The 13,525-nt window shown below is 36.4% G+C and overlaps 3 protein-coding genes and 1 long non-coding RNA gene across 8 annotated transcripts; 2 read left to right on the forward strand and 2 right to left on the reverse strand.

The window, feature by feature from the left end:
• Positions 1-2,190: 2,190 nt before the first annotated feature.
• LOC124294942 lies at positions 2,191-2,883 on the reverse strand. The gene is made up of 3 exons (XR_006904833.1): positions 2,857-2,883; positions 2,534-2,616; positions 2,191-2,258 (listed from the first exon to the last, which is right to left on the reverse strand). It is a non-coding gene; the product is annotated as an uncharacterized LOC124294942 (long non-coding RNA).
• A 2,445-nt stretch (positions 2,884-5,328) lies between these two features.
• LOC107226311 (protein Abitram) lies at positions 5,329-6,766 on the forward strand. The gene has a single exon (XM_015667085.2). The coding sequence runs from the start codon at positions 5,338-5,340 to the stop codon at positions 6,031-6,033; it is 696 nt and encodes a 231-aa protein (XP_015522571.1). The 5' UTR covers positions 5,329-5,337; the 3' UTR covers positions 6,034-6,766.
• On the reverse strand, positions 6,635-9,199 carry LOC107226313 (4-hydroxybenzoate polyprenyltransferase, mitochondrial). Of its 5 annotated transcripts, none has more exons than XM_046742579.1 (8): positions 9,042-9,199; positions 8,859-8,873; positions 8,506-8,621; positions 8,236-8,402; positions 7,971-8,118; positions 7,663-7,856; positions 7,336-7,524; positions 6,635-7,174 (listed from the first exon to the last, which is right to left on the reverse strand). In XM_046742579.1, the coding sequence occupies exons 3-8, from the start codon at positions 8,534-8,536 to the stop codon at positions 6,998-7,000; spliced, it is 906 nt and encodes a 301-aa protein (XP_046598535.1). In that variant the 5' UTR covers positions 8,537-8,621; positions 8,859-8,873; positions 9,042-9,199; the 3' UTR covers positions 6,635-6,997. The 5 variants fall into 5 exon arrangements, with proteins under 5 accessions (XP_046598535.1, XP_046598534.1, XP_015522575.1 ...); XM_046742578.1 differs by having other exon boundaries at positions 8,762-8,873; XM_015667089.2 differs by having other exon boundaries at positions 8,703-8,873.
• Positions 9,200-9,328: 129 nt separating this feature from the next.
• Positions 9,329-10,808, forward strand: LOC107226314 (UMP-CMP kinase). Its single transcript, XM_015667090.2, has one exon. It carries the CDS (start codon positions 9,462-9,464, stop codon positions 10,302-10,304), a length of 843 nt encoding a protein of 280 aa, XP_015522576.1. The 5' UTR covers positions 9,329-9,461; the 3' UTR covers positions 10,305-10,808.
• The last annotated feature ends 2,717 nt before the right edge of the window (positions 10,809-13,525 follow it).

Below are 13,525 nucleotides of genomic sequence, written 5' to 3' on the forward strand. Positions count from 1 at the left end.
TATGATGTATGATGTATGATGATATGATATGATGTATAATGCTTTTAGTTTTCACGTTTCATACAAGAAATACACACTTCATCTCTCCTGCCGATTCCAGACTCAAGCGGCCAGGCCCTCCGATGGTCAGCCGTTGACTGAAGATATATTCTTCAGTGAACGGGTCGGCTAATAACGCTGCCGTTCTGCGACACTTGGATGATGAAAAATTTCGCTCGTATCTTTCAAATGTCTGTTGAAATACACTCGAAGTGTTAAGAAGCGTCGTTCTTTCTCTCCCTATCACCTTCCTAGGTCTTTAAACCACTACGCAGCGTTAAATACCGTCTCATATACGAAGCATCCATTTCATCTCGTCCAAAATTAGCGCATCCGTGATGTATTACAGTTACCCTGAATTTTTTTCCATCCGAATACTTTTCGAAAAACAATTCTGCTCCTCTACCCAACGCAGGTACTTCACTTGCGACCAGCTAAAACAACGTTTCGATTCTATGCCTATGAAAATTCAAGATCGAGAGAGCAAATGAAAAGTTGTTGGAATAATTATGAATACTAATGTTATGGAATACATCGAGCGCGCGTCGAATAGAATCCCATTTCGAAATGAATAATTCTTCTCTTTTCATATCATAGCTAATCTAGTAATACAGGTAAATAGGATGGTTGGAGGTGTTCGGAAATGGTAGGAGGTGGTCGGCGCTGGCAGAAGGTGATAGGGGATGGTCGAAAGTGGCCATTGATGGTGGGAGGTGGCACGGGGAGGTAAGAGGTGTTCGAAAATGGTAGGACATTTCAAAAGTTAAAGTCGACGATGATCCGGTGCGTAATTTTATCGTTACAGATTTTCTTTTCCCATGAGGCATAGAGTATTCAACAATGATAATGCAGTCCTTAAAATTCATCATTCATCTCTGTCTGGAAATCTAATTCGCAAGGCGTGGTATTCTATTCTATTTGCATTATTAGAAAAATACCCGTACTCTACATACACTGTTTCTAATCTTTTGCTACATTTGGTTTAATCCCCATGCTTCCACAGCACGAATAGTCGGAAATGTTTTTGATTATCCATAATAAAATAAAACAAGTAACAAAGCTTAAATTTATTGTTAAAGCTCTAATGAATACATCAAACTGCGGTCGAATCAATTCATTTATTATTTGCACATGACCTCTGTATATTTGATAAATTATTCCTAAATACATTGAAATACATGTATTTATAATGAAATATCATGCAATGGGCTGTGTAAACTATAAACTATAATTTCTATCGAATAGCTGCTTTTATGTCAACAGGGCTTCGAGACTCAGTCAAGTTGAATCTTGATTTTTGCCATTGTATGTAGGACATTGGGTTACAAGAACAAATGCGAATTACGAAGAACTCCGTATTAGAGATAAGGATATTTTAGTTCAAGTATATCTATACACAGAAATCCGTATGAGAATATACTAAAACCTCTGTGTTTATTGTAAAAATCTAGTTTTAAACATGTGTATATATGTATATACACATGCATAAGTATACATATACATATATACACATACATGTACATAAATAATTGCCAAGAAATTAGGAACACTCGCAACTTGTCGCAAATAGAGTAAAACGTAAGGTTAATAATATACAAATTTCACAAGCGCACCATAAAACGTGGCAAGAGTAATCCTAGTGCAGTGATTGTATAAACTGGAGAAATATACATTTACATATATATAATATAAATTAATAGTCTGGAAAAGAGTATTTAGAGAGCTTATCTAATTCCGATCTTGTCACAATAGATCATTAACATAATCAATCTATGGTTAAAGCTGTATTAGCTACATTCACTATTGGAGATAATATTTTTCATCCATTTTTATAGTTATTTAATTTCTTGTACAACAATTTTTCAAATTTCACCGCAAAATGCCCAACGAGTTCTCGTAGTGCAAATACGAGTCCAATTACCTTACAGATGGCATTACACTGATTTTTGCCTTCTCGCGTCGAGTTACAAATACAGAGAAATCTCAATGTGAGCTCATTTCTACAAGATTTATTGCAGTGCTATATTCGTAGATGTACATGTTATTCTATATTATATACTGTCCTAAATTTTAAACACACAGTACAACAATGGCTGAAAGCACAATGGCAAGAAGAGAGGAGCAATTTGCACCTTAATAAATCTTTTCTTCTTTATACGTAGCACAGCGATGTCACGTCGGAGGATGTGTACTAGTGGATCACCACGTGGGGCACAGAACTGAAACATAATTATGTTGAAAATCTTCAAAATCTCTTACAGAAGGTAGGTACGTTGCCAGACCTTATATAACAACAATGAATATTCATAGAGGCTGTATTCATAAATACTTACAAAAGTAAGCTAATATTTTACCCGCAATTGCTTATTACTGATAACTTGATATGATAATATCCCCTCCCCGCCCCCACCGCATACATCTACTTCTACTCCTACTACTCCTACATCTGATCCTACTCCTACTCTAATGAATATGATAAAAATGTTATACTCACAGTGTACAAGTCCTCGTCATCCTCGTCCTCCTCCTCGCCCACCTCGATCATCCGCAACCACCGCGAACTACCTCGGGTTATACCTTGAATAGTAATGAATATTTTTAGTATAGGAACACATCAAAAATATTGTTCAAGGATTAATATAAATAATTAATCGATTAATAATATAGTAAATATCATTAGCCCATTTATAGCTATTGAGTTTGAGCTTGTGCGAAAAATGAATTGAAATAACTCATTGTAAACATGACAAGTTTGAAATATTTTAGATAAAATACAATTACAAACGCCACAAAATATTATGAAAATGTTTTACTCACCGTGCACAAATCCTCGTCCACCTTATTCTCTTCGTCTTCCTCGTCCTCCTCCTCGTCCACCTCCGAACACCCCCAATCACCGCCAACCACCTCCAACAACCACCGATAACGATCTCGGGTTATACCGCGAACACTAATAGATATTTTCAGTATTAGAACACTTCAAATATATTGTGTAAGGATTAGTATTACTTTTGTATCGACTCATTTTTCCTAGAAGACCATGAGAAAATTATAATTGTAGAAATCTTATTATCACACTGACAGCTACTGAATTTGGGCTTGCGCTAATAATGAATTGAAATAATTCATTGTTAACATGAAACAGGAACCCCGGATCTCTTGTCCTAGAAGTCGAGCTGCACTAGATAGCGGACCTGGAGCGCAGGAACCACGAAGCGCATGTCCTGAAAGTCGATTTTCACCAGGTACCGGACCCCGAGCGCAGGATCCAGGAGGTTGAGAACCCGGTACTCGAAATTTGCGGAGCGCGATTCTCATCCGTCCGCTCTACTGCGCGGTTGTTTGCAAACTGAAGATTTCGGTTAGCTGATTCTAGATCGATGACGTCAAGAGAAAAAAAAATTTGGGTGACGTCACTTTCTGAACAACCGAATATCCAAACTTTGGTTTAGGAATTTAATGCTATGTATGATATGATGATGTATGATGTATCATGATGTATGATGTATAATGATTTTAGTTTTCACATTTCGGACAAGAAATACGCACTTTATCTTTCTTGCCGATTCTCGACTCAAGCGGCTGGGCCCTTCGATGGTCAGATGACTAAAGATGTATTCTTCAGCTAACGGGTTAGCTAATAAGGCTGCCGTTCTGCGACAGTTGCATGATAAAAATTTTTACTCATACATTTCAAATGTTTTCGACTACACTGGAAGTTTTAACAAGTTTCGTTCTATCTCTTCCTATCAAAACAAAAAAAAAAAATCGCCTACAATCACCTTTTTAGATCTTCAAATCCGTACACTGCGTTAAATACCGTCTCATATACGAAGCATCCATTTCATCTCGTTCAAAATTAGCGCATCCGTGATGTATTACAGTTACTCTGAATTTTTTTCCATCCGAATACTTTTCGAAAAACAATTCTGCTTCTCTATCCAACGTAGGTACTTCACTTGCGACTACCTAGAACAGCGTTTCGATTCTATGCCTACGAAAATTCAAGATCGAGAGAGCAAATGAAAAGTTGTTGGAATAATTTTTAATATTAATGTTATGGGATACATCGAGCGCGTGTCGAATAGAATCCCATTTCGAAATGAATAATTCTTCCATTTTCATATTATAGCCAATTATTGTAGATAATCTAGTTTGTCTTTTGGAAAATCATAAAATTTATATTATGCATCACATATTAATCATAAATGGATCATATTTATTAATATCATACATGGACCGCACATGCATATATAATTTTCACTCTCTGCATCATTATTACATCTGATCTACTATTATTTATGATTTAAGTATACATTCTTCTCTCGGTTACTTATACTTTAATTAAATCACTGTTTTGCTACGAATTTCGGAAGAAATTTGTTCTCATTAGTAATTTCTTGTATCGCTGACAGGCCCTTCTCATTAGATGTGAGGTTTATCGTTAACTCCATATATGCAGGAAATATTGCTAACAGGCTTGCAAACGGTTGGCTAAATGTATCGAGACAAGAGGCACCATCAGCTCTGTCGCTGGCTCCATACAAAATTACTTCTTTGCAAAACTGGACAGACAGTAATAATACTTGAGTTTAATCGTTTTAAAATCATGCCTACAATGTATAAAATATCATTGAAGCAATAGTGACTTTACCTTTCCATTTGTCTTCATTCAAGTTACGTTTCTCCGCGTTTTCTCCACCCGTAACTTGACCGTCACCGCTTTTGCCATGGACATTTGAAATTCACACAAATGTTCGCCCTCTGTTGTCGATATCTCGCTTGGTTTGCCTGGGTTTATACTGATGCGTGGATATTTCCGAAATTTGAAACACATCGAAAAGAGTGAGGTTAGATTTCCATTCAGATAATTGCGTAATAGACTTAATTTGCGAACAGATTATTACGATGCCGCGTGAATTAGCCCCTCACAATGCCGCGTGTAATGATATATTCGCAGAGTTTCAAGAATGTCAAGCAGAGGTATTGTTAGAATCATATCAATTTACGACCGAAACATAACCTATACTTTTGTTTATTACCGCAGCATTCGGTCGGCAAATTTTTCGGCTACTGCACAACCCTTCACAACGCTCTGAGGAAGTGCTTGAAATCTCAGGTAAAAAGCCAATGTATTTGATTGGATCTGTAACCGATTTCATCAGAATACCGAAAATACAAACTGAGCCGGTGATCTTTTTCACAGAGGCGCATCAAGCAGGCTGAAAATTTGAAACAATCCAAAGTATTGCACGCCAGGATTCAAGCAAGGTTACGCGAACAGGAAGACGAAATATAATGAATCATGAACTGCCCACTGATAGCCCGGAACCTGAAGTTAAAAGGAGAAAGGTGTCCGAAATGAATAAAGCTCAATCATTAGAACATGCAGTGAGAGAAACTGAGGAAAAACGATCAATTCCTATTGAAGATTCAGAAGCGATAGAGAATAGAAAAGAGTTACATATTTTGAACAGTTTTAAGCCGACACCTGCATTTCCCAATGTTACGGAACGTTACTTGACCCCATATTATTATGTGAATGAAGAATCGCCAGGTGACGATACTTGTATTTGGGTTCACAGTAATCGTATTTGTTTGATTAGTTTAGCACCAAGTCATGATATTATTAAAATGCAGAAAAATATTAAGTGTATCAATTTCAAAATCACTGAAAAATTGGATCGGGCGTCGAATAAGGTATCAGGTAAAAGTAAACATGGTGCACAGCCTCTGCAACCTTCTTCTACCATTTGTTCAATAGAGTGTGAGCATGGTGGAAATTATTCTGTCAAATGTAACATGACTGGAAAATTAATGGAGATCAATGACGCACTGCTGAAAAAACCAGAGCTCTTGTTTGAGCCACCACACAGAGGAGGGTATCTTGCAATTGCTTTACCCAATATTAATCGATTTGAAATATTAACAACAGAGTTACTATCCCAAGAAAGGTACAATGCCAAGATGGCCATAAGACAAACAGCTACGTGATGAAAGAATGAAACTTTTTGTACATAAATCTATTTCCTCTCCTTCAAATTGCACAATGTTAGGTAATCTTCAAAACTCAAATTTCAAAAAACAAATTGAATACATCAGAAAATTTGTAAAATTCATGCGCAGCTGTTATATCTAGAGTTCAATGACTTACTGATCCGAAAAAATTTCTTTAACAATTTAGTTCTTCTTAGTAATATGGCAGATTGCCTCCGTTCATGAATTCAATTTCTTTCATGTCATCTGAATGGGTTTTAAGCAAAAATTTGTGTAGCTGTGTTCTCTATCTTATGAATTATCAATACACATACACTCATTTATTCATTGTTGAACATTATTGCGACGGAAGCAGTAATTTGACCTCTCATTCAAGAATCAACGTTCAGCAACCAATAAGTGACCTTGTAGACTTGTATAGATGGTTGGCACTTGAGTATTACTTATTAGGAACATTCTGATTTATAATTTTCTATTAATACGATTTATCATGTTGAATAATAATAGGCAAGAGTCAATTTCCTTTATTATCTGTTTTCAATCACAAGATCCACACGTTCATACAATCCATACAATAAACCAATTCTTCTATAATAAATAGATCGGAATATTTCCATGTATTATTTTCTTTTTTATTTTACACTGTATTATATATAATGCTATGTCTACCCTAAGTTATCATCTTTGGATTCACTTACATTCGTGCGTGCAACAGAATCACAGCTAATGTTAGCCAGAAAAAATACTTTGCAATAATGCAAAGAATAATACGACAATAAATCCTTTCATTGAATAGTATGATTTCGAAATACATGGCCGAGTTGAAATAAAATTAGACACTTACCTCTCGTAAGCATTACCCTGCTTTGGAATACTATTTTATAAGCTACGATGGCACGTGCTATTAATTAATCGTTGATCGGAGACTTAGACTCAGGCTGATAGAGATTATATCCTGACATTATACACTTTCTTTTATCACATACTGAGTTTCATCTGGACACTTTTCTGTTTCTTTTTTTTTACTTCTCAATAAATTACCTAATACTATACCAGTGAATAGTATAAATCCGACCCTGTGGTTGGACACAAACTTGTTTGCACAGTCTGTAGGGTTGTCGATGTTTAAGGTGTATATCTGAAAATACGAACATTGAATACAAAATCAATTTCTCTTCAGCAAATATTAGCATTTTCAGTAACGAATGGTTACTGTCAATTTCCAATTTATTGCATGAAATTGTGGGTAGAGGGAATTCATTTACTGATTAGAGAACTACAGTTTTGTTGATTAATTACCTGATTGGCAAGGTGGCTGCCGACGACTCCAACAGCTACATAATATGGCCACGTTTGATCCACCATAATTCCAGATGTGAGTAAGCTGCTGATCATAGAAGTTCCAAAGCAAGATAGCCAGACTTTTGTATTATCTCCAAACTTCAACGCTGTTGACTTTATCCCTAACAAAATGTCGTCAACTTTGTCCTAATTAAAAAGAAAAATTACACTCATATGTAATAGCATTGGTGCATTCGAAATTGGTATTAAAAGCAAGCTTCTCGTGTTTCTACAAATTTTTTGTCAATACAAATGAATCAGAAATCATGTGATCACTTAACATACCTGATGGGCATAAATTGTGTCATACGAAATTGTCCAACAAACACCTGCTACGTAAAGAGGTAGACAAACTGACCAGTCGCAGGTACCTTGTACAGCAGACCATCCCAATAATGCTCCCCAGTTAAAGGTCATACCCAAAATAAGTTGAGGCCAATGAGTAATTCTTTTCATCAATGGGTAAATGACAACAAGACCTGTAATGTAGTTTGAAAGTCAAGTACAAAGTTTTAGCACTGGAACTAATAAAAACAATAAATAAAAAACAATACATAAATAATTAATCAAATTTGCGATGTAATGAGACATACCCAATGAACTAGCACCGAGGAGAATGCTATACCAATTTAGTTGCAAAAGAACTAAAAGACCCACACCGAGCTGACCAGAGAGAAAAACTAGTGCTTCCAACTGAGTTACTTCTCCGCTAACTAAGGGCCTGTCTTTCGTTCTGGCTACCTGAAAGTAACAATTGATTAGATGTGAATACTGCTGCTACTTATGTTCGTTTTAACTTTCTTTGTTTAAGAATGTCCTATGTATTTCAAAGCAGACCCTAAAGAAATTCAAACGTACTTTTCTGTCTATATCTCTGTCCCACATGTCATTTATCGTACAGCCAGCGCCACGCATGATAAATGCTCCAAGCCCAAATAATGCTAGCATTTGTGGGTCAGGAATCATACCAGGTGGTGCACTCAGTGCTATGCTCCATCCACAAGGCCAGAATAACAACCAAGATCCTATTTTTCGGATAATTTTGTGATCAGATTAATTCTGATAGTATGAAGAAAAATGCTGTAAATGTTCGCTGAATAAATATGAATCTTTATATAAATTGATTACCTATGGGTTTGTCTATTCTCATAAGCCTCATATAAGGCTGTATCGAAACTGGAGATTTATTTACCAGCGTAGCGGCTAAGCTCACTCTTCTTTTCGCTTGTGAGATATCATTATCACTAGGAGGTAAACAGTTAGTTATATTTTGTACAGGTGTTACTCTTAACTGATTGACATTTTGTTTGTACAATTTTTTATACTCTTTTTTAATGTTCAAAAAGTATGACGTGTGTATCTGTTGGCAGGGGCAGTAACTAACGGCCTGTAATTTGAACCAATTTTTGTGACTAGATCGAACAGAGCATCTCAAAAGGCGAGTTAGACTAGGTACAACACGACACCTTCCAGGTACTAACATCTCAAATCCGGATCTGCAACGTAAACAGCGTTAAGTAATCATTTATTTACTTGAAAATCAGTTTTGAATAAACATTAAGTCCAATATATAAACTTAAGTGGTCTATTATTGATCGACATAACCTCTAACAATTGCAGCATCGACGATACAAGCGATATGATGTTATTATGAAATAATTTACCTATCTGTATCGTACGATTGAAATGCAACGAAGAGTAAACGTGTGCACTTTATTAGTTACATAATTAGTTGTTTTTGTAGAATATTTTCAAGGTTATCCCGACACATTCTCCATAACTTCGAGTTACTCGTTGACCACCTCGTTGACGGCACTGCGAGTCGTGATCTTAACATACTTTGGCGTCCTCTCCTGGATATTCGGTGAATTAGAATATTTCGAGCATATCGAAGTAGTTGAGAAAATATTCATGGTATCGACTATCGAAGGTCAAAGTAAGCAAGTTCCAAAGCACTAACTAGCGGCCGTCGAACGGGGGGGACTTGAATTATATTATGAATTAATTATGATTCAAAGAGATGTCAGCGGCTGTCACTTGTCCGAGGTGACACACATAATGCCGACTTGCCAACTTTGAGGAATATGTCAAGCATGTATTTAAGGTTATTCATACGAAGAGCGGTAAATACGCGATTGTATCTCGACAGAGTGGAGGACAGATGCGATATGGAACGAAGCGGCCCGCCAATACCTGTCGTATTATTCGATAGATTAGGCTCGTCGACATCATGTGGTGTTCATTCCGGAAATTGTGCATACCAGATATCGTTGATAATTAAGTTTTCCATGCTCTGTCATCCGGGGCTACTTATCAGTTTACGTAAGTTTGTCATGTCGGCCGTATCGAAGCCCGAAGTTATCTTCGTCCTGGGTGGTCCAGGAGCAGGAAAAGGCACCCAGTGTACGAACATAGTAAACAAATACGGTTATGTTCATCTTTCGGCCGGCGAGCTCCTCCGCGAGGAACAGCTCAAACCAGGATCTAAATACGGCGAGTTGATCCAAGGCCACATGGTAAATGGAACGATAGTGCCCGTCCAGATAACCTGCAGCCTGCTGGCTCAGGCGATGGAAAAATCAGGCTCAAACCGTTTCCTGATCGATGGATTTCCTCGCAACACCAACAATCTTGATGGGTGGAACGAGGCCATGTCTGACAAGGTCAACTTCCTTGGCGTACTGTTCTTCGATTGTTCGGAGCAAGTTTGCATCAACCGCTGCTTGTTGAGAGGGGCATCCGGCAGCGGTCGCAGCGACGACAACGAAGAAACGCTGAAAAAACGGTTTCAGACTTACCAGAACTCGACTATTCCCATAATTAAGCACTACGAAGCTCAAGGACTCGCCTATAAGATAGATGCCAACAAAGCTGCGGATCAGGTATTCGAGGATGTTCAAAAAGTCTTGGCAAGGCTTCAACATTAACCAGCCGCTAACTGATAATCCACATTGGTGCAATTTTAATCAACTATGATGATACACACCTGTGTGCCTGAGTGCATTTAACTACGCTTGAATATTATGGCTTAGATTAATGAATTTATCCAATCATTGTATTATTTAATATTATATATATATACACACAAAGCTGTGCAGATCTAGTTAGCATTCCATTATCAAATCTTGGAGGATGAACCATGCTGTATGACTTATGATTTATGTACAATGCTAGAAGTAGAAAAAGTTTCATTAAATTTTGCAGGATACTCTTGTTGCATAATAACAATGTTAGTAACTGTCATTGATGATTATATATAGAATATGTAATGCGATCGTGTAATCAATTTCATTTAGAATGAAAAGTAAATGCAACGAACTGCCAGCCTTGCATTATATGCGGTCTGCAGAAAGAATTTGCCCACTATTTGTGTTTGAACACATAATATGTATGACTAGTATTTCACCTGTAATAAAGCTACTTTAATCGGAGAGTCGATATATCATTATTAATAGAAAATCAGAAAAATTAACGAATAGATCATTGTTTTAGTCATTTTTTATTTAACAAAGATATTTTCTATTTGGATTTTTCATTACATAAAATTCTAGACTGGAGGCACTTCATTTGTGAAAACTATGTTTGCTCTACATTGGATATCTTGATCTTGTTCTATTTTAAAACGCGAGGCCTTAGCGATATCAGAAATTTCGTAATATGTGTGTCGGTTCTACTGCGCCCTTGAAAACTCGGTGTTGTCTCGCCGGCAAAGAAAGTAGCGTCATCCCTCACCGTTTAGAGAAACTAAGAGATCTCTAGATGTCTTGTGATTCAAATAACACATTTTTTCCCGCCGGTATTTTACATAAAATCTCTCGAAGCCAATAATTGTTTTTATAATCGTTTTACACTCGACAGTTTTCAATTCTCTTTCTCAGTATTATAATATAATCATATAATGAAATAATCAGTTAATTCTTTTTTTCCATTTGAAACACAGCAGAGTTGCATTTATCAGTGAACAGAAAATATTTGGTTTTGATATATTTCCAATACCGATTTCATTTTTCAAATGACATCTCGACGCTCAATGTTTAAGCTAATGCATTGTTGAGCTTAAATTCTTTGGTACTTTTTTCCGGTATTTTGTTAAGTGCTAAAATTTCATCAACTGTGATTGATTCAACGAATACGTTTAATCGTAAATTGAACATGGTACTTTATTGAATTCTACGCACTGATGTAACTTCATCTTGTAGCAAAACATAGATTGCTGTTTTTTTTCCTTCTCGAGAGAGTTTCGCGAATCGCGTTGATTCTCATGTCTACAGCCAAGGGTTATTGCTGTGTCACCCGAGTTGTTCACCTCCGCATATGAGACAAGGAAGAGATCGACCTCGTCACCTCGGTGATTATCCCCACATGCAGTTCTAATCCGCAATAACAAGTAACACGCAAGAATTATTGGTGGTATCGGTCGACGAACCTTCGAAACACAATTATCGAAATAATCGAGTATAAATTTTAATCACAGACTCGATTTTCTATACAGATAAAAGTATCAATTTAGAGAAACTACAAGACCCTCTTCGCGGAGACAAGTGTTCAAGTCAATGAGAGGGCATTCACTTCAACGTCGATTACACGACGCTTCTGAGAAAAAAAAAAAAAATTAAAATCCCAAGGAGGGATCGGTTATCAACTGATAATTCTGATAAGTGATCATCGGCAGCAATGGCGTAATCGGCCTAGATTCGGTTTCGATAATGAGATACACGGCCCTATTCGTTGTTAGGCAAGTATCATCTGTCATCACCCAAAATCGAATAACAATGATTCTGTTGTAGAAATTAACAAAGAGAAATGAACCGGTCGAGCAATTAGCGTGCATTGTCTTCGGATGACATTTAACGGTTCACCAAATTACCTGATAGTTCAAAATGAACTAAAAGTAGAACGGCAGTTGTTTATTGATTTACGTCTATTATATCGATAAAATGAAACGAACAATGGCATTTAACCAGTTTGCGAACTCTTGTCGAATTGGAACTTGCGTAGGTAAAAAATGTTCACGATCATATCGTCATAAATTCTCGTTGCTGAGTATTTTATTTCACTTACCTGGTATTTCCATGATGGAGTTTCAATCTGGAATCTGTCTTTTAAAAATCGCAGACATGGAAAGTTATCTGATAGTCTATACTTTTTTCATGTCGGTGGCCCAACAATTACGAGACTTACAATTATAGTCGTACTGACTTCCAGGAGAAGATATCTTATATAGGTGCAGAAGTTGTAGGTATTTGAGACAATTTTCACGAATACTGAGAAAATTTTCACAAAGCCTGTGACTTGCATAAATTGATAAAAGGGTATTACCGATTATACAGTACTATTTGCAAACGGGTCATTTGAAAAATATTTTTGTTCTATACTTTGAAGGCGAGTGGTAAGACGTTCGTGAGGTCATAGACCTGCAACGTTTACAGAAACACGATATTTCTCAACAATAAATGTCCGGTCTTAAAGTCACCGTTCATAAACTCCAAGCCTGAATAACCTGCGACTATATACAAAAAAGAATTACACCTAATCGTGAATAGTACAATTGCGTTTACATCCGCACTGCAGCACCACGTAAAAATTGACTATAGTACAATAGCGTACATTAAAGAAAAAATCCACGAAACCGTGCATACCAAGCAAGATAAGCTTGCCGGAATATGTGAACGATAAAGAAACTGTGTTTCGTGTTTAATTATCAGCCGGTTCGGAAAACACTAATAATCATTTATTGCACATATTTCCCTGGCATACAGGTTCCGAGGGAATCTGCTATTTTCTTAAACGATAACGATTTTCTTTGGAAAAAAAAAAATTCTCTCGCTTTTATCACTTTTCATTGTACCTGTTATCCGTAAGCAGCAACTGTTATTTATCAATAAAATTGTAAACATTCTTATATTATCACGATATACGTAAAGATTAAATATAGATATATTGATTTATTCTACTGAATTTCTAGATATTCGTGACATCCGCATACTTTTACAACAAAAAGTTTATATGTTGTAAATTGAATATGATCATAACAGTGTGATTAAGAAACATCGAGTATAAAAAACAATTAGATTAATAAATATATGAAAAATATGTATGATTATATGTTGCTGTATAAAAGAAACGAACATGAGATCACATGCTATCA

Source organism: Neodiprion lecontei, chromosome 6, assembly GCF_021901455.1.
Source record: "Neodiprion lecontei isolate iyNeoLeco1 chromosome 6, iyNeoLeco1.1, whole genome shotgun sequence".
NCBI classification, from domain to species: domain Eukaryota; kingdom Metazoa; phylum Arthropoda; class Insecta; order Hymenoptera; family Diprionidae; genus Neodiprion; species Neodiprion lecontei.